Here is a 22,085-nt window from a genome sequence, read left to right as displayed (position 1 = left end):
CAATAAATACACAGAATGATATAATTATGAAGATACTATAATGTACAAGTCATCTTTTTGTAAAATCAATTGTCCAGTATTTCAGCGTGTATGTACAAATCATATTACTCATGAAGCCTATAATTTTCTTCATCATAATGATCTACATCACCAACGTTTTCATTCGATTGACCTGCATTATATACATCACCATAATATCTATTATCATATCAACACTACAAATAGTGTGTACAAAGTAAAATACATATACCCATGTACATGTATAGGACATTCTATTTGGTTATAGTTAATTTTGGTCCCAAACTGTTCTCTTTACCTGTAAACACAGATTCAAGAAAAAGTCTTGGAGGTAAAACAACCATTAATTTTCTGAGAGAAGCCGTTACAGCATGAAGTCATGCTGTGGTCAGTTAAGATCAGCAGGTAATTCCTTAACAATTAATGTCAATCACAGAATAGTTCTCCAGGGCAAAAAGCTATAAAAATAAATAGATTGGCAACTTGAAAGGCATATAGAGCAAATCTCGCCAACATCCCATGATAACGGAATGAGATCTCGTTTACCGGAAGTGGCGCTTTCTCCACGCGCCATTTAGTATGCGAAAGCAATTATTCATCGGTAAATTAATTATCACCGTATGACCACGCCTTTTTTGATGGTAAGAAACGTGTACTTCGTGTCTTAAGACTATTTTACATTAAACTAATGTTGTTTTAGAAGCTAACATGTATTTTAAATGTAGTTTTAAAGGTACAAATTGTAACTCTATGCTCGCCGATGTTTGTTTTACTAAGATAACGCTGATTCACGCTCTGACACGAGATCACGCGAGATTACAGCCAGTTGCCATTCTGTGTATTTTATACTTCTTTGTACAGGGCTACCAATCTCGGCCTTTAAACCTGTTCGGAGCACAGCTTCTACACACGAATAACACTAAACAGTAGAAGAAACCAATAAGTTCCTATCAACTGGTCATTGGTCCGATTGCTTTACTGATTTTGTTGGAATCTCAGTCACACCAGTATAGTTAAAGTTTTAATTAACATTATTTGTATAACAGAAACATGTTAAGTTTAAATAATCATTTTTAGGTTGAGTCTCTGCTGCCTTTGAAAAAGTATACAAGACCTCCGTCGGGTTTAACCTAACACCACATAGTTAAGCGTTTGTTAGTTTAGTGCTTAATAGTCAAATTTCTCACATGAAATGAAAAAAATAAAAACAAAACAACAAAAACAACAAACCAATGCATTGCTAGTATTTATTATACCTCACTTTTGTCTACAGTGATAAAATCCCATAACCCGAGAAAGAGATATTTTGACTATCAAAATTATTTTCAACCTTTCTGACAAGTGACAAAGCGAAAATGACTGTCAGGTCATGTGACCGCGCTGACATTTTGAATGTCATAAAAGGGCAAATAACTGCTTCAATTTTTTAGCCAACTCATGAAATGATTGCCTCCCTTGTACATATATATATATATAGTAGTGACGTCAACTATTCGATGTGTACACAAGCGATTCAGACGACAGTAACTGTCAGAAAGAAAGACAAATTAGAAACATTTTACCTTAATTTTGTTCGGTATAATAAAATAAATATCAGCTTGTGTGACTTTGATATTGTCAACCCTCGAAACAGTTTCTGCCCTCGGGTTGACAATATCAATGTCACACGCGCTGCCATATGATATTTATATATTGTCTTATTTCTGAATGGGCAGTGTGACATTTAGCGTTGGTGTTGCGACATTTAACGGTGGTATAACATTTTGCGACATTTAGCGTTAAAGGTGTGACATGATAGTGGCAGGTAAGTTTGCGACATTTAACGGTGGTTGCGACATTTAACTGTGGTTGCGACATTTAGGGACGGTGCGACATTTAACTGCGCCACAACAGTCAATCATATTTTACTAACAATTTAGGACATTTGTTATAACATTTTTCTGTTAGAAATTTATTTAAGAAACAGAAAGAGCCATTACATACACTTATGTCCCCATTAAAAATGTTTTCTTTTTACCTTAAATTTTGTATTTGCCCCCTTTAATTTGAACGTATCTAAAAAGTCGGAACATTTCATCCGATTTCAATGTTATATCTGGTTTTACATTTTCATTTGATGTCGAGATATTTTAACAATTGAACCACAATGCAAATTTATAAAATGCCTGTATCTAAGGATCATTATATCATTTTTAATGCAAGTATTTGACAAAGATAATAAAATTGGTCTTGTATTTATACCATTCCATAGGCAAAGTAGAATTGTCAACTTTATTTTGTACTAAAACTATACCTTGTACATAAAAAAGTTGAAACTGAATCTAACATGCATTATATGCTCCGCGGTTATGAATAAGTGTATATGATCAGATGTTACAGTCTGAAACTGATTTAACAGGAAAGTCCTTATGCCACTTATTTAAAACATTGCCTCATGTGTTGTAATACAGTTTCCTACCATGACGATTCAAAGGAAATAGTACATGTACATGTATAAAATTCCTGTCCAACGACAAATGTATCACCTAAAAAGAAATATCTTAAGTTTTTGAAGTGGTGCAAAACTGAAAGTTGTGGGAATTTGGGGAAATAATACAAGTAACAGACATTTAAATTTGTGAAAGAAAACACGAAAGAATATCACAGCGTGCAGGAAACAATTAAAAGAGCTAATGAGTTTGTATTTCTTTAAACGAATTAATAACATCAATTCTTTGGTTTATTTTCATGGAAATTTCCTAAATAACTTTTAAAAAAGTGAGTGTTAGCTTCCTGGCTCTAACTTTGTTTTATAACCGTTGAATAAAATGTACAGGATTATATATACTTTATTTTAAAGGTAGGTTCAATGACAAGATACATAAACAAGTTGTGAAAAAAATAAACGTGTCAAGTTCATAATAATAGAACGATTTTCTACTGCATTCTATAAAGATAATATTAAAGCGGCATTATGCGCATCTTACTGCTCATAGTGTGTTTTTGGTGAATGTTTTATAAAAGAAATTTTCAGTTGCTGTACATTTAAATGTGTTAAATAAACGACAATGCCGCATAAGTATTTGAAGCTGATGCTTTAGAAAAAAACGAAATTAGACTAATAGAAAAATAGTTATTTTCTGCAAATTTCTATGCAGTGATCTCCCTTACCTATAAATAGAGATTTCTGAACTTGAAGGGAAGCAACTCCTGCGTGCCGTTTGACTTTTCCTAAAAAGACTGCCCCAGTCAAAATAAGAAATGTTATATTTGGAAACTTATTATTTCGTACCGGTAACAGGAAGAGTTTGGTACATTGGGTTAAAAGCTATAATTTCTTCTAACTTTTTTTATACAAACATTTATTTAAGCTGAATTTTTACTTGAAAATTCCACTTTAAAAATATGATTAAGCTATTATAAACGTATGTATGTTTTATGCCATGATATATTGCATTTTCGTGAAGGTGGGAATATATATAGAAAAACTTCTTTTTGCAATGTACCAAAGTTCCATATTTTCATAAACACACTTCGCCTTTTTTTTCAGAAAATATTTAATCCACCCGAGTTACGAAAATGATGGCTGGCAAAACTGATAAAGATTTATCACTTTTGGTCTTCTCTACCTTGGATAACTTTGGTTTCAAGAAAGAAAATGTAACTGCACGTTTTCGACATTCTGAAGAGATGTTTAAAAAGATGAACTGTCAAATTGAAAGCTGTTACGAACAGTCTTTGAGAATGATACCTGCTGGCAGTTTTGCTGAAGGACTTTATTTGTCAGGGAGTGATCAAGATTTTATGTTTGTAGTTAAAGACGCAGTCTGTCTGGACCTAGGAAGTGAGTGTGAACACTTCATTGTCTTGGAAACTGATTATACTAATACCCCTCCTGGTTACACAAAGGCACTTTATACAAACATACCCGGAACAAATCAACATCAAGTATCTACCATTCTTTCCTTTGGCATATGCGGGTACAAATCTGTGGCAAATTATCCTTACGTATCTAGTGCAAAATTCAGAAGCAGCTGTTATGGTATTCATACGATGCGTCCAATGAGCACAAAAAATGGGATTGAATCCAATATACGTACAACAAATGGTCCTGCTATAACAAACACAGTGCAAATAGGAAACTCTTGTTTTGAAAGAGACACTGTTTATTCGGTGTACTTCTATGGAAGTGACATTTTACTTAAGTGGGCTAATAGGAGGAGGTTATATAATTGGCCCTCAGTTGAGATTGTAAAGGAAATATCAGAAATGGAAGGATATATTGTACCTATCGGGGATAAACAAAGTGAAAACCAAAATTTGGAATGGCGCATCTGTTACACTACTGCCGAAATAGAGTTAGTTTCGAGTCTAAGTGATATTCAAATGAAACTTTATGTTTTACTAAAACTAGTGGCAAAAAATGTTTTAAAACCGGTATGTAAAGCATTAACTTCCTATGTTGTAAAGAATGTTGTTTTCTGGATAGTGGAAGGAACACATCCGGAACAGCTTTCAGCAGACAATTTAGTTAGTCTATTATTGAAATCATTGCATTTTATAAAATGCTGTTTAGAGGAAAACCACTTTCCAAACTACATGATCCCCGAGAGAAATCTTTTAAGAGGTGCAGTAGTCGGTAAAGAGAAACAGAATGTCATAAATTTCCTTTCTGACTGCTTAAGAGAAGGCGGAACTGTTATGCTAAGGGTTCCAAAATTGTATAAGTGTGTTTCCTACAGGGTCACAAATCCAGAAAATAGTGTATTTTATGAAAAATGGAGGGATGAGGTAGAAAACCAACGCAACGTTATAATGCTACAACTACTTGATCATATTGATATAAACTCGTGGTTAAAGCCTGAACATCTAACTGTTACAAATTACAAAATTTCTAAGGATAAAAGGATTTTAACAAATAAAAAGAAATTATTTTTAACTGTAGTACCTGACTGTGTATCCCTATGGCTTACAGGAAAATCAATTGATGAAATATCTGAAATATATAAAAGTAGGTTACAGGCAAGAATGCTTTTATAAAGTAACTGTCGGATTTAGTATGTTATGTATTTGTTGCTGGTGTAAAAGCAGACATTTCGCGTGGGTTTAATTTTCGCTATATTCGCGAGGCCTATCTCGCGAAAATTAATCCTAGCGTAAATATTCACCATTAGTTTAATTTAATTTCAAGTAGGATACCATTTTTACAATTTCGCGAATATTAAACCTCGCAAACATACTCAAAATTTCAAATCGCGAAATTTTGACCCAACGAAAGTATATGCTTTTAAAATACATTGAGACGATTTCCTGTTTGATGAGCTGACCTTATCTTAGCACTTCTAGAATTCAACAAAACTGAACATATTGTACCGCTCTGAAACGCAAAATTGAAAAAATCGTCAGTGGTAGATTTTTATCATAAATGGCCTCTAGTTCATCGTACATCAAAAAAAACAACAGATCGCTGTACTATTCATTTCGTCACTTACAGTATGCATGATTTTAAAATTAAATATTAGAAATACGTAATATGTCTAATTTCTTATACATGCAATTTTGTTAACTGTCACAATTGCATTAATTATTAGAGTATTCAATACTCAGGGCTTCTGTATAAAAGAGAGTGCTACTGTTTATTTACATGTTGCTAAAAATAGAAACGCCGCAATACTGTGCGATTTTAGTGAGAAATTGACACTTATTTTTCTTTTACCTTTCTCTTACAGAGATGTAATTTCAAATAACATGAACTTTACTTTTCTGTGCAACCGTAATTGTAAGGCGATAGGCTGTAATTATTTACAAAATAATTTCATCTGTGTGTATTCATTATAAATATGTTTTGCTGGTGACAAAATAACTGTCCCCATGCTCATTAAAGAAAACTATTGATAAGGAAACATCCAAAGTTTATTTTAAACTACTTTATTCAGTCATTATACTGTTATTTATTGTGACCTGATTTAAATAAAAGTAATTGTTGTTGCTGTTGTTGTAATATCATTTATCAGAATCTACGGAGCCCCTATAGTAACATCCGACACTTTTATTTTAGATATTTCATTCTTTCTTTTCTTTTAATTCGTAAAAAAAAACGTAATAATAATTCCTAAATACGAAAAAAATATTTCATAGTCATTAAATATTATTTCGTAAATACGAAATGTTAATGTGGTTTTACGCTGAATTATTTCCACGAAATGTTTTTGAATGAAATATCACCTTCGTAATTACCAAACGAAAAAGGAATGTAATACCTGAAATAAAGGTACGTAAATACGAAATATCATTTAGTAACTACTTGAAATATTATTGCGTTTTTTTTCTCCGACTTACTATTTCGTAAATACAAAATAATATATTCTGTTCTTTTATTTTTAGATATTACTTTTTTTATTTCGTAAAAAACGAAATAATATTTTGTAAAAACGAAATAATATTTCGTAATTACGAAACAATGTTTCGTAAATATGAAAGTAAAAAATATGTGATATCTAGAATAAAAGCGTCGAATGTCAGTTTAGGGATTCGGTATTTGCTATAAAGTAATATTCAATAATGATAATTAAGTAATTAATACAATATTTCACCCAAGTTAGAAGGCTGTAAATACTGACTGACAATATGAATCCTTGTAAAGGTGGTCAATCACGTTTTAGCAACATTTATCCTGGGTATACAGGCAGACCGTCGTTGCTATGCACTAGGCCAGTATGTTTACCCTTCAAAATGTTCTACTGTATACTAACCTGGACTGTAAGTTTATTTTCTTTAGTTAAACTAAGTTTAGAGCTGGTCTATTTCTACTCGGTTCTTCTTTAATTTACATGTGTATATAACATCAAGGAAAAAGCACAGGTCTGTATGCATATGGCTAATATACAATATAAAGCCAACATGTTGGAAAGTCTTGAATGCCTTGCTATTTAATATCAATATATCTTTAAGCTTTACAACGGACTTTTCTTCATCTCGTAGCTTACTATATTCTCTGCCAACATACTTATTTCATTTTTATTTAACTTTGTTAGGGTGTCCATAACTGCCTCCCCGACTTTTTGTATGTGTGGTTATCTTATATTCGTATTGCCTTACTGCTGTTGCTATATGGACTATCGGATGATGTGGATGAATAATTAATAACGTCGAAAATTGGTTTTAACTAAGATTATCATAAGTAAACAATTAGTTATTCTCTGCCAATGCTTAAAGGCCTAGATTCACTACTATGTAAGTGCCTCCCCCACCCCCTCCCCACGCACCTCCAAATCCAGTAAACAATCAATCAATCAAATATTCACTCAGTGCATCATACATGATACAAACATGAGGTATATATATAGTAATACGTTTTAAACAGCGGTACATAGCAAATCTAATTTACAGAGAGTAAACAGAATATGTTTCGTAAAACATAACCATCTATTGTTTACAATTCTTTTTTTTTTTTTACAATATTAGTAATCATAAATCTACGTTATGAGGACAGTATATGTATGTCGCATGTGGAAAAGATTCCCCACCCCCACACCCAGCACGAGTCCGTTGCTAACTTGACAGAAAAATCTGGGAAATATGAGCAACGAATTCCACCAGACGCACGACACCCATCGGATGAGCGACGAACCCGTACCAATGCGACATACACTTAACACTATTTTTATTTATCTTTTACTGTTTTATCAATCATCGGTATGCAAATTTTTGGAATAACGTTATTTAAATAATTAATTTGACTAGGTATATTTGTTTTGTCGAATTACAAATTGGTTTGAATCTAGTAATTGGCACGAAAATGTGTATATTTCAGACTGTCAAAAAAGTGACATCTCTTGTAATTTTTAAACACTGACCGTCTATCTTTTGTTCATGAATAATAGCGTTGGACGGTTCATTCAAATTTATATAATGCTTTGGAAAGAAGAGTAAAATTTAATTGCAACTCTATTTTAATTTTCTATGAAAGAAATCTTGCTATGATGTGTAAATTTAATTTTTATGGTTAGTTGTGCGTGATGCATGGATTCCATGCTTTTAAGTTGATACACACAAGTTTGGACTTGCCGTTTCTGCGTGTTATTTTGAAAGTGTGCAACTTCAGTTTGGATATTACGAAGGAAGTGTGAAGGATGTTGTTAAATTATGTTCGTGATTAGCGTATAAGCGATGTGAGTTTAATGTCATCTATATAGTATTTGTATTATGATGTGATGCTATATATATAGAGAACTTTGTACTTGCGTTGTTCAACTGTGTATTCTAAACAACTCCCATCTTATCTGCTGCTTATCAGCGATTATGTAGCAGTAGCTGATAAGAGGGCAATTAACAAAGCAGGGGTCCCAACTAGACCATGAAGATGTGTGTGCAGTAGAGTTGAAAGAAATTAATTCTCCTTCAGTGAATGTGAAATAATGAAAACACTAATACACTTGTAACTACCACCGACTTTCCAATAAACAATGATACTTGATTATTGGAATCCATTCTCCTCCATCAGAGGTTCGTCAAAATCCTGGGAACCAAGATAGACCTCTGGTATGCGAGAATGATTGGCACCATACTGTGATAGTAATTAGCCCCCAGACAGAAATCTCTTGGCCCACTGCCAAGATCTAGGCCTTTTAGGTGTCGATAACTGCCTACATTGCTCCCTCCCATCGTGTATGAATAGTGTGATAACACCGTTTTGCTATAACTTATTTCTTAAGTAAACAAAGAAGACAACGGAAACTTATTATAGGTATCTGCGGTTGAAAAGAAAATGAAAGTGCGCTTAACATGTTTTATTGCAATCTTCATTAAACAAAGAAATTACCTCATTTTCAAGTTGCAACTACAGTTTTAATAAATTGACAATTAAATTCCGTTTTTTTCTTCTAGTATCAGTTGTTATCTACTTAAAAAGGGTTACTTAACACAGATTCATTTCAAAGATCAGAAGCACTGTACAAGAAAAAAATCATTTCAACTAGTGACAAAGGCTACTAATTGCTGTTGCCATCAAGTTTTACCTTTACAATTCAAAACAATACATCGCCTGTGAAAATAAAGAAAGTGATTACTGGATCAATCTATACTTACTTATTCTATGGCGAATGTGTCCACGATGTTATATGAGGACCTTTCTTTCTTGTATTTGATCATTTTGGTGTATTCAAGAGTAAATTCCTTATATAGTTCATTAACAGCTAATAGGAGAGTGGCAAAGAATTCTGCAAGAATTGCAGTGTACGAAATTATTGAAATGACCATGTATACAGTATGTTTTGTATAACATTGGAAAAAATACTCATGCAAACAAAGATTTTAACTTTATTTAATATTTCAACATACTGCAAAATATACAAAATTTGAAAATCATAAATACAAATTTATTTACAAGATACACAATTTAAAAGAAAAATATCAGTTTGCTTCGAATGAATAAATATAATACATACATGTATAAAAGTGCAATTACATACACCAATACAGACTTCGTTAAACTGTTCATGACAGGTAATGAAATTGCAACACCACCAACACCACTCACGTCCCTAATGGAACTTTATTTATTGCCTCTGTGATATCAAAGGAGCAGAAAGTGTCGAATTATGGACTGCAACTTTCTTTTTTTTTACTGTTTTAAAACAAATTTGAACAGTATTGGCAAAGCTGTCGAACACAACAAAATATTGACTTAGATTTAAAAGAGACAAACATTCTGAAAGAGTTTGATGAAGATCAAATAATAAATGTGGCCTCCAGAGTGTGAACAATGTTTTTCTATGACTTGCCTTGTGACCTTGTTTAAGACCTCGGGTAAGCAAATTTTGAACTTGACCTAGGTTTTATAGAGGAAAACAAAGGTTTATGAAGTTCAAGTACAAAATGTGGCCTCTAGAATATTAAAAAGGTCTTTCCACGATTTGAACAAGTGACCTAGTTTCTCATCTCATGTTACCAAGTTTTGCACTTGACCTAGATTTCATAGAGACAATCATTTTGACAAAGTTTTAAGAAGATATCACAAAAAAATGTGGCCTCCAGAGTGATAACAACGTTTTTCTATGATTTGACCTAGTGATGTAGTTTTTGATCTCAGGTAATCCAGTTTTTAATTTGAAATAGAGTTCATAGACACAAATATTCTGACGAAGTTTCATCAATGTCAAACAGAAAATGCAGCCTCTAGAGAGTTAACAACGTTTTTCTATGATTTGACCTGGGGACTGGTTTTTGACCACAGGTAATCCAGTTTTGAATATTTCCTGGATTTCATAGGGGCAAACATTCTGACAAGTATTGTGGTGAGGCAGAAAATGTGATCTCTACATTTAAACAAGTTTTTTTCTATTGAATTGACCTAGTGACCTAATTCTAAGCCCAAGATGACCCAATAACAAACTTTTTCAAGATGTTTTTGAGGGTGATATTCTGACCAAGTTTCATTACAATTTTGGTAAAATTGTGACCTCCAGACTGCTAAAAGTCAAACTGTCGATGACAGACAACAATGAATACAGGGTGACCACAATAGCTCACCTTGAGCATTTTGTGCTTAGGTGAGCTAAAATCTTAACAAACAATATAGGCACAATGACTTTGTCAAACTCTCCAGCAAACCCAATAGGTTGTACAAAATATCACATGATATGTGGCACAGAATAAATCACTATAATTGAAATGAGCAACATTGCAGAATACAAAATGAGACTGTCAAAGGAGACTTATTAGAAATTATCTGAGGTAGCTTACATTGAAAACATCTGCAATAAACATTACAAAATAGACCATAATCAATGAACAAGAGCTGTCCGTAAGACAGCCAATGCTCGACTATTCAAATTGTTGTCCAAGAAGCAGGAATATCAACCTTTCTATAGAGTGTAAATCTAGTATCTGTATTAGTTTTGAAAACAGTAAGTTATATGCAAAACTTAAACCAGGATTTTCTGTGTCCAAAAGGGGACATAATTTGGTAAAAATGCATGTCAAAGTTATGGGACTTGATATTGTCACCTAGTTTTATAACCCCAAAGACACATGTGAAGTTTCAATTGAATATCTACATTAGTTTTGGAGACAGTAACATGCATGCAAAACTTTAACCAGGATTTTCTATGTCCAAAAGGGGGCATAATTTGGCCAAATTACATGTCAGAGTTATGGGACTTGACCCAGTGAGGTTGGTAATTGAGCTAGAAAAAGAAAAGATAAGTTTCAAAGCTATATGCCTTTAAATGACAGCTGTATTTAATTGCATGCAAAACTTAAACCAAGGTTTGATGCCGACGCTGATGCAAACACCAGGGTGAGTAGAATAGCTCGGAATACTCAGCTAAAAAGTATTTTTTGATTACTTGTAAGTAGCATGTAAGCCAGATTCAGGCATAAGTATTATGCAATATTTTCAACAACATAGAAAATAGGATAAACTTGAATGATATGATTACTTGAAATCAATACAATACCTCTTAAACCAATGTAAAACTTTACACCAATTAATACCAAATGCAATTCATGTGGTCATACAGTTTTATTGCAACGCATTTTAATTATTACTTCATAGATTGCACATTCTTAAAGCGCAATTTTCTTTCCCTTTATTATTCTTTCTTTATAATGAGAAAGTGTTGTTTTTTTCTAAATCTCTCCAAATATCTGCCGGCTTTACAGTGTAAAACAGCAATCTGATGTTAGAAACAATTACTTTATATGTATCATTTTTCTCAGAAATCAAAGACGCCAACAGCACCTCCCAGTCTTGCATAGTCACTAGCATGCTGGGCTGTAACAAAGACTTGTCTCTGAAAAGAAAGTAAAATAATCAATTTAGTGTTTTCTTGGTTTATCATTTTCCAATGACCATGTCATTATTGCATTTCCTTGGTCTTGAAATCAACAAACTAATGCACACTCTACTAAAAAATACAATTATGCTATTTTTCTTTCAAAGCTGTTAGTCTGTTCATGTTTAACATGAAGGTACAGATGTACCTTAGTCTTCATTCTTACTGTTAAGGACTATACATTTAGTTTAGTATTTAGGACTAAACATGAAGTTCAGTATTGACTGTACATGTGGTTTGGTAGTTAGGACTATACATGTCATACAGTATTAAGGTCCATATGAGTAGTTATTTAGGACAATAAATGCACTACAGTATTTAAGTCTATACATGTAGTGTATTATTTAAGACTTTAAATGTAATACAGTATTTAGGATGACATGCCATACAGTATTTAGGATGACATGCAATACAGTATTTAGAACTACATGCAATACAGTATTTAGGATGACATGCCATACAGTATTTAGAACTACATGCAATACAGTATTTAGGATGACATGCAATACAGTATTTAGGATGACATGCCATACAGTATTTAGAACTACATGCAATACAGTATTTAGGATGACATGCCATACAGTATTTAGAACTACATGCAATACAGTATTTAGGACGACATGCCATACAGTATTTAGAACTACATGCAATACAGTATTTAGGCTGACATGCCATACAGTATTTAGAACTACATGCAATACAGTATTTAGGATGACATGCCATACAGTATTTAGAACTACATGCAATACAGTATTTAGGACGACATGCCATACAGTATTTAGAACTACATGCAATACAGTATTTAGGACGACATGCCATACAGTATTTAGAACTACATGCAATACAGTATTTAGGACGACATGCCATACAGTATTTAGAACTACATGCAATACAGTATTTAGGACGACATGCCATACAGTATTTAGAACTATATGCAATACAGTATTTAGAATGACATGCCATACAGTATTTAGGATGACATGCTATACAGTATTTAGGACGACATGCCATACAGTATTTAGAACGACATGCAATACAGTATTTAGAACTACATGCAATACAGTATTTAGGACGACATGCCATACAGTATTTAGAACTACATGCAATACAGTATTTAGGATGACATGCCATACAGTATTTAGAACTATATGCAATACAGTATTTAGAATGACATGCCATACAGTATTTAGGACGACATGCCATACAGTATTTAGAACTACATGCAATACAGTATTTAGAACAACATGCCATACAGTATTTAGGACGACATGCCATACAGTATTTAGAACTACATGCAATACAGTATTTAGGACGACATGCCATACAGTATTTAGAACTACATGCAATACAGTATTTAGGACGACATGCCATACAGTATTTATAACTACATGTAATACAGTATTTAGAATGACATGCCATACAGTATTAGGACGACATGCCATACAGTATTTAGAACTACAGGTAATACAGTATTTAGAATGACATGCCATACAGTAAAAGGACGACATGCCATACAGTATTTAGAACCACATGCAATACAGTATTTAGGGCAACATGCCATACAATATTTATAACGACATGCCATACAGTATTTAGCAAGTTTAGGACGACATGCAATACAGTATTTAGAACTACATGCAATACAGTATTTAGGACAACATGCCATACAGTATTTAGAACTATGTGCAATACAGCATTTAGGTTTAGGACTACATGCAATACAGTATTTAGGACTTAACATGTTGTTTTTTTATTTTTTTGTTTTTGTTTTTTTTGGGTTTTTTTTATTTTAACATCGCACCGACACATGATAGGTCATATGGCGACTTTCCAGCTTTAATGGTGGAGGAAGACTCCAGGTGCCCCTCCGTGCATTATTTCATCACGAGCGGGCACCTGGGTAGAACCACCGACCTTCCATAAGCCAGCTGGATGGCTTCCTCACATGAAGAATTCAACACCCCGAGTGAGGCTCGAACCCACATCAATGAGGGGCAAGTGATTTGAAGTCAGCGACCTTAACCACTCAGCCATGGAGGCCCCGACTTTACATGTGGTACAGTATTCAGGACTATACAGTATTTAGGACCCTACATGTGGTACTGTATTTAGGACTATACATGTGGTACAGTATTTAGGGCTATACATGTAATACAGTATTTAGGACTATATATAATACAGTATTAAGAACGACATGCAATACAGTACTTAGGACTATACATATGTTACAGTATTTAGGACTATACATGTAATACAGTATTTAGGACTATACATGTAATACAGTGTTTAGGACTATATATAATACAGTATTAGAACGACATGCAATACAGTATTTAGGATTATACATGTACATGTAGTTCAGTGTTTACTCAGTTACTAGCATTTCCAGGAATTCAGTTCCTTACTGAGCATCTGAAAATTCTACTATCAAAGGCTGAGTTGAATAAGGTTATATGGGCTAATTTCAACAATTCAGGACCAACTTAAGTTGGAACAAGGGGCTGCGTTCAATAAACGCTTGATGCCCCCCGGTGGCATCCTTGTCGATACAAAGCAACCTAAGTCCAAAACGAGGTCAAGGTCAAGGTCAAACTGAGGTCAGGTGATGTTTGAAGATGAGGAATGGTCACAGGTTACATCTGTATTAGTATCAATTCATTTTGTAAGCGGTATTGATGTTAGACGAAACGGTCCCATTTGGTTAACCAAGAGATGGCCCATATAAAGCAACCTAAGTCCAAAATGAGGTCAAGGTCAAACTGAGGTCAGGTGATGTCTGAAGATGAGGAATGGTCACAGGTTACATCTGCATTAGTATCAAGTCATTCTAGTAAGGGGTATTGATGCTAGACGGAACGGTCCCATTTGGTTAACCTCGTACGGACGGACGAACGGACAGACAGGACAATCACTATATGCCTCCTGCATCAGTAGATGCCGGGGGCATAAAAACATGACCCGAGTAAAACTCACTTTGTTTGTTGAATTTAAAAAGGCAAAATTTGTCCCAAATCTTGTTTTCTCCTTTAAGCCAGTCCACTGAAGAACATAATCAGCCTAAAATCAAATAAATAAATTTCAGAGACTAACATTATCAAGTGTAACTTATCAAACTTGACTAGACTACAACTGAGTCCATTGGACACGGATGCTCACACATACTACACCATCCTCTAAATAGCGAAGTTTTTACATACAACCTTGAATCCATTCCTTTAAAAAGTGTATAAGGAGTTGAACACACCAAATTTCCTTACTATGGTCTATTGTGTGAAATTAAGAAAGGGCCATAATTCATGAATAAATAGCCACAGAAAAAAGTCCATTATTTGTGGTTATCTTCACATTAACATCCTTCATCTGTGAAATTTTCAAGCATATCCTTCCAATAGTGTTTGAGGAGTCAACACACAAGATTTTTCTCTATATTCTACAAAGGGCCAGAACTACAGTGAAAACAGTCACAGGAAAAGTTCCTTCCTTTATGGTAAAAAATGTGGGGGCATACAAAGGGTAAAGCATAAGTTTGTAATTTTAAAGGAATATGAGCTAGTATACACTGCTAACAATATCTAATGCTACTAATAAAAGTATCAATGTAGAAATTTTAAAATCTGAAACAAACAAAAACAATTTACTTGCCTGCAGTCTTGGACATGGATAAATTAGTGAGTTTCCACAGTCGACCTTGAACGGAAAATTTTCACCACCTGTATAAATATACACCTGGCCTTGCTCAGCTGTAAATATCAAGGTATCAATGTTACAATTTCTTTAATCAACAAAATAAAAGGTGAGTAAGAAAAAATAAAAAAATACAGATCTTTGTTAATTTGTTTCGTTCTGTGTATTGTATTGTTTTTATTATGATATCAGATTTATAGAGTATAACTACCCTTTTCATGTTAAACACTTTCAAAGGTACTTAAGTTAACATGATAATAAATAAAGGAAGCCACTCAGGGTGCCAATTCATCCCCTACCTGTATAGGCACACAGAGATCTGACCAGAGGTTGAGAAGGAGAGAAAGCCCCCAGAACAAAGAGAAAGAGAAATCATTTAGATACAGGCATGACCGGCTAACTTAGCCTAGCTCTTTGCAAATGGACTGGTTCTTCAACGTGCCCAGTGTATAGCATCTATACATACTAAGCTGACTATCCTGGAAAGAACCGGTACTGGGTCGTTAGTTGGATTGTAGACACTCAAAAGCATCTCAGAAATTCCCAGGGCCTGGTCAGGGATTTGAATACTGGACCTCTGGATTGACATTCAACTGTGTTACCACTAAACAACTTGGCCAACCTTTGAGCAAAATATTTTTCCAAAAGTACAGCATTTTCATCAGGAAAATATCTATCACTCTTTTTCATTAGATCCATCAAAACATTTAATAAAGACACATGAAATACATCAAGTTTGAAACTGAAGTCACGTCTTGCTATGAATTTTCCTCATAGCTGAATACTTTATTTAAGAATTAATGGGTTATGGGGTTCTAATGATAGGTTGCTGACTAACTTATGTTTGTCAATGTGCCCCGAATACCTACATAATGACAAGAGTAGCAATGTGAAGATATCAAAAACCACTGTAAAGTGGACATAATTCTATTGTGAATATAGGGCCACTGCTATGACTTTGATCTTAAACCCTATGTACCCAGTGTAACGGTCAGTTTTTTCCCCAGTCAGTTTTTTCCCCGGTATTCTAAATGGATGTAATTAAAGGTCCAACTAAAGCCACTGATTACCTGCATGAAAGTCTCTGCCATGGCATAAAATTTAATTCCGCAATGAAGAGCATACAGAATTCAGCAGATTATTGTTTCAAATGATAAAATTCAAACAACTAAACTTTATAAATCTAATGATTCAAATACCACCATCTCTCCTATTATTTATGTTACTTAAACATATCAGTTTTGAAAGGTTTGCTAATAATTTATATTGTTAAACTTATATTTTTATTTGTAAACAGCATTATTAATACACCCTAAGTAAAAGTCATTGTTCATATAAATGTATAGCTACCGTCAAATAATTCTTCCGTGAAATCCTCCGTCCTAAATGGAGCTCCAATAAATAGGTCACTCATTGTATCATTGTTGACATCCCAAAACTAAAAAGGTGAACATTAAATACAGCAATTAATGTTTTCTATGTTGTTCTTAGGTTTAACGACGGACCAACACAAATATAGGACGTATAGAAACTTTTCAGCTTTTCATGGTGGAGGAAGACCTAAGGTTCCCTTCCGGGCATTAATTCAGGTACCGACTGAAACCTGGGTAGGACAGAAATTAATGTACTCTACGTTAATTGTAGAATTCAACAAAATAATTTATATCTGACCAAGTTATGTAAAGTGAATGCAATAATTAATATTAATGAATGTAAAAAGAAAATTTTAAACACCATGCATTAAATTGCAGTATTATCCAATATAAATGAAACAGACACTGTTTAATCCAAATTCTAATAAAAGCAAAATAACTACAAAAGACATTTTATATCAACATACCTATTTAGATAAATTTGTTTACCTTAACTTTGTAGCCGAATCTTTCATACGATCTGTCTCCTTCTATTACATGATCAGCTGTTGGCGATTTGGTACTAGGTAACCGTCCTGCTGTTGTGTTAAACAGCCCTACAACCCCGGCCTGCTTAAATTCTGAATGTCTGCCTGCGATTGAACCACTGACTTCCTCACCAAGCTGACTAACTGCTATAACCTGGAAATCAAAAGAAACAGACCAAGTGAAATAACTATTTCCCCATTAAGCTGACTAAAATTTAAAACAGTTATAACTGGGAATGAAAACAAACTGATCAGGTGAAGGAAGGACTCCTTTACCAAGCTGCCCAACTGCTTACCTCAACAGGGAGAGTGCAGATCTACTGATTGCGGGGTCGTGAGTTCGATCCTCAGGCAAGGCGAATGTCACAATTAGATATAAGATATTTTGTCTGAAATCATTTGTCTTCCACCTCTGATTCATGTGGGGAAGTTGGCAGTTACTTGTGGAAGACAGATTTGTACTGGTACAGAATCCAGGAACACTGGTTAGGTTAACTGCCAGCCATTACATAACTGAAATACTGTTGAAAAACGGTGTTAAACCAAAAACAAATTTGATCAGGTGAAGGAAGGGTGGTATATTTACCAAGCTGACAAACAGCTTTACCTGGAGATCAAAACTAACTGATCAGGTGAAGGAAGGGTGGTGTATTTACCAAGCTGACAAACAGCTTTACCTGGAGATCAAAACTAACTGATCAGGTGAAGGAAGGGTGGTGTATTTACCAAGCTGACAAACAGCTTTACCTGGAGATCAAAACTAACTGATCAGGTGAAGGAAGGGTGGTGTATTTACCAAGCTGACAAACAGCTTTACCGTGAGATCAAAACTAACTGATCAGGTGAAGGAAGGGTGGTGTATTTACCAAGCTGACAAACAGCTTTATCTGGAGATCAAAACTAACTGATCAGGTGAAGGAAGAAGTATTCACCAAGCTGACTAACAGCTTTACCTGGAAATCAACACTAAGTGATCAGGTGAAGGAAGGACGCATTTACCAAGCTGACTAACAGCTTTACCTGGGAATCAACACTTAGTGATCAGGTGAATTTATTTATTTATTTTGTTGGGTTTAACGTCGCACCGACACAATCATAGGTCATATGGCGACTTTCCAGCTTTGATGGTGGAGGAAGACCCCAGGTGCTCCTCAGTGCATTATTTCATCACGAGCAGGCATCTGGGTAGAACCACCGACCTTCCGTAAGTCAGCTGGATGGCTTCCTCACATGAAGAATTCGACGCCCCGAGTGAGGCTCGAACCCACATCGATGAGGGGCAAATGATCTGAAGTCAGTGAACTTAACTACTCGGCCACGGAGGCCTCTAAGTGATCACGTGAAGAAAGGACGCATCTACCAAGCTGACAAACAGCTTTACCTGGAAATCAACACTAAGTGATCAGATGAGGGAAAGACGTATTTACCAAGTTGACTAACAGCTTTACCTGGAAATCAACACTAAGTGATCAGGTGAAGGAAGGGCGTATTTACCAAGCTGACTAACAGCTTTACCTGGAAATCAGAACTAACTGATCAGGTGAAGAAAGGACATCCTAAACAAGCATTACAACAGCTTTCACCTTGGAAATAATATAAAGAAATTGCTTCAAAAATAAAAAGTCCCTTCCTAGTTTTGGGACAATTATGCGAAAAGGAAAATATCTTAATACAATGACATTCCTTTCACAAATATGCAATACTATAAATTTTGTTTATATAGTAACAACTATTATTTTACAAGAGGGCCAAGATGGCCCTAGGTCGCTCACCTAAGAAACACTCCATAACAGTGTAAAACATGTTTGACCTAGTGATTTCAAGGAAACAAATATTCTGACCAATTTTCATTAAGATTGGACCAAAAAATTGGTCTCTTGTGATAAAACAAGCATTTTCTTAGATATGACCTAGTTTTTGACCCTAGATGACCCATGTTCAAACTCGACCTAGATTTTATCAAGGCAATCATTCTGACCAAAATTCATGAAGATCAATTGAAAAATACAGCCTCTATCGCATACATAAGGTTTTTACGTGATATGACCTAGTGACCTAGTTTTTGACCCCAGATGACCTATTTTCGAACTTGGTCTAAATTTCATCAAGGTTATCATTCTGACCAAAATTCATGAAGATCAATTGAAAAATACCGCCTCTATCGCATACACAAGGTTTTTCTTTGATTTGACCTAGTGACCTAGTTTTTGACCCGAGATGACCCATTTTCGAACTCGGCCTAGATTTCATCAAGGCAATCATTCTGACCAAAATTCATGAAGATCAATTGAAAAATACAGCCTCTATCGCATACACAAGGTTTTTCTTTGATTTGACCTAGTGACCTAGTTTTTGACCCGAGATGACCCATTTTCGAACTCGGCCTAGATTTCATCAAGGTTATCATTCTGACCAATATTCATGAAGAAGAATTGAAAAATACAGCCTCTATCGCATACACAAGGTTTTTCTTTGATTTGACCTAGTGACCTAGTTTTTGACCCGAGATGACCCATTTTCGAACTCGGCTTAGATTTCATCAAGGTTATCATTCTGACCAATATTCATGAAGATTAATTGAAAAATACCGCCTCTATCGCATACACAAGGTTTTTCTTTGATTTGACCTAGTGACCTAGTTTTTGACCCGAGATGACCCATTTTCGAACTCGGCCTAGATTTCATCAAAGTTATCATTCTGACCAATATTCATGAAGATTAATTGAAAAATACCGCCTCTATCGCATACACAAGGTTTTTCTTTGATTTGACCTAGTGACCTAGTTTTTGACCCGAGATGACCCATTTTCGAACTCGGCCTAGATTTCATCAAGGTTATCATTCTGACCAATATTCATGAAGATTAATTGAAAAATACAGCCTCTATTGCATACACAAGCTAAATGTTGACAGACGACGGACGACAGACGACAGACGACGGACGACGGACGCCGGACATCGAGCGATCAGAAAAACTCACCTGAGCATTGCTCAGGTGAGCTAATAATGTAAAGCAAAATGACAAGGACCCAGTTGCCTTCCCTGTTTATTATCTGTACAAGATGTTGGTATGCAATGTTTTGCCATTTACATATGAAATTGTACTAAAATCAATTGTTTAAAACAAAAATAAAGCAGAAAAAAGCAAAGTGATAGCTCTGACACGGGAACAACAGCTAACTTCATTATGATGGTACCAATTAAGTTTATACAGTCAGCAACCTTACTTCATTGTGAAATTATGGCACTCTAAACATGTGGTGTTGTATTTATAATGTTTATATACTTAGAAACAGACATAAAAATAGATTATAAATCACTATGTTTATAAGGAAGGGCACATTTTACCTGTTCATTTTTGTCAGGGTATGGTGAACCAATATCTGCACTCCAACCATTTTCTGAAAAACGTGAATAACCATATGCCGTCCAGTTCTGTGTCAGGTTAGTTCCGTAAAATGCATTGATCTGTCCGACACTCTGAATGTCTTCATCTGAGGTATAAGAGCAGTTAGGTCTGGAAAATGAAGAAAACTCAGCTGATAAATCCCGAGAGTATGCTTGTGTTGCCTAATCAACTATAATACGGTCATTATAATAGTAGCTTGATCTGGGATGCTGTATTCGGCTCTCGTCAATTTTGCCAGATGGGATGACACAAGGCGCGCAAGTGCCGAGTGTGATCCAACCTGGCAAAATCCACGAGAGCCGAATACAAAATCCCAATTCTACATTCTGTTATAATGACCCTTTTATTATATACCTCCACATTTTTCTTTGTCGTTTTGTTATCGAACAAAATCTTCAATGTTTTAACAGTTTACCGATGTTAAAATAGAACTGAATGTAGTTCTTGTGTGCGCTATTTATAGACCTGCATTAGGTCATGCATATTAAATGAAAGTAGTCTGGCAACATACAATACAAAAGGTACAATACAGATTTTTTCTGCCTGTACATATCAATTTGTAAAATACAAGTCATATTTTTGACAGAATTTATATAGGTACTGGTTGGGAAACATTTTCCGGACAGGACCAGTTTCCAGACACATGTAATATCCACTTTATTTCGTTGTTATTCATGTAATTGTTTCATCTAGATCATTTAGATGTTTGTTCTTCATGTCTACAACAAACCACTATTTTATAAGGCTGTATAATGTTTAGGTTTTTGATGATAACTCACCTGCGTTTACAAAACAACTTTCTGTCTTAACGGGGCATGAAGATAGCATTGCGCATGCGCAGTAGTTCACACATGCTGAGGTATCAAGTGGGGAAGAAATAATCAAACTACATAATGATTGTCTGCTGATAACATGTTCTACTTTTAATTTCACGCTAAAAGTTACGTAACATGTAGGGCTGTCGATTTTTTAACTAATTTTATTCTATATCTATTGGAATTATCAAGAATTTGTATAAGACGAAATTTGAGTTTTTTATAGTCAACCTTGGTTTGCTATCGTAGCTGCTATTGAACGTTGGGTTATGTTTCATGTGCAATTTTGAAGAGATGAATGATAAAGAAATGTGCAGAAATAGTTTAATTACTTATTTTGATAACAAATTAACAACAAAACACCGTCAAAATATTTGTCCTGATACTGGTTTACCTGATGGGAAAAATAACTTATTTTAGTTACCCCATTTGAGGCCCCATGG

General features: G+C 34.6%; 2 protein-coding genes across 3 annotated transcripts in view; both read right to left on the bottom strand.

The window, feature by feature from the left end:
- Positions 1 to 22,085, bottom strand: part of LOC123524838 (uncharacterized) — a 474,072-nt gene that overhangs the window by 407,185 nt on the left and 44,802 nt on the right. The window lies entirely within an intron of this gene.
- LOC128555608 (phosphatidylinositol-glycan-specific phospholipase D-like) overlaps positions 9,304 to 22,085 on the bottom strand; it is a 41,609-nt gene continuing 28,827 nt past the window's right edge. Inside the window, exons 9-14 of the mRNA XM_053538412.1 lie at positions 20,767 to 20,935; positions 17,381 to 17,572; positions 16,869 to 16,956; positions 15,477 to 15,574; positions 14,808 to 14,891; positions 9,304 to 11,792 (exon numbers count right to left, since the gene is read on the bottom strand). Coding sequence (XP_053394387.1) covers positions 11,715 to 11,792; positions 14,808 to 14,891; positions 15,477 to 15,574; positions 16,869 to 16,956; positions 17,381 to 17,572; positions 20,767 to 20,935 — 709 coding nt within the window. The 3' untranslated portion in view covers positions 9,304 to 11,714. The remainder of the gene's footprint in view (positions 11,793 to 14,807; positions 14,892 to 15,476; positions 15,575 to 16,868; positions 16,957 to 17,380; positions 17,573 to 20,766; positions 20,936 to 22,085) is intronic.

This window comes from Mercenaria mercenaria, chromosome 3 (genome assembly GCF_021730395.1).
Source record: "Mercenaria mercenaria strain notata chromosome 3, MADL_Memer_1, whole genome shotgun sequence".
In the NCBI taxonomy this organism is placed as follows: Eukaryota; Metazoa; Mollusca; class Bivalvia; order Venerida; family Veneridae; genus Mercenaria; species Mercenaria mercenaria.
The sequence above is the reverse complement of the archived record's forward strand: the minus strand, read 5'-3'. Positions and strand labels throughout refer to the sequence as shown.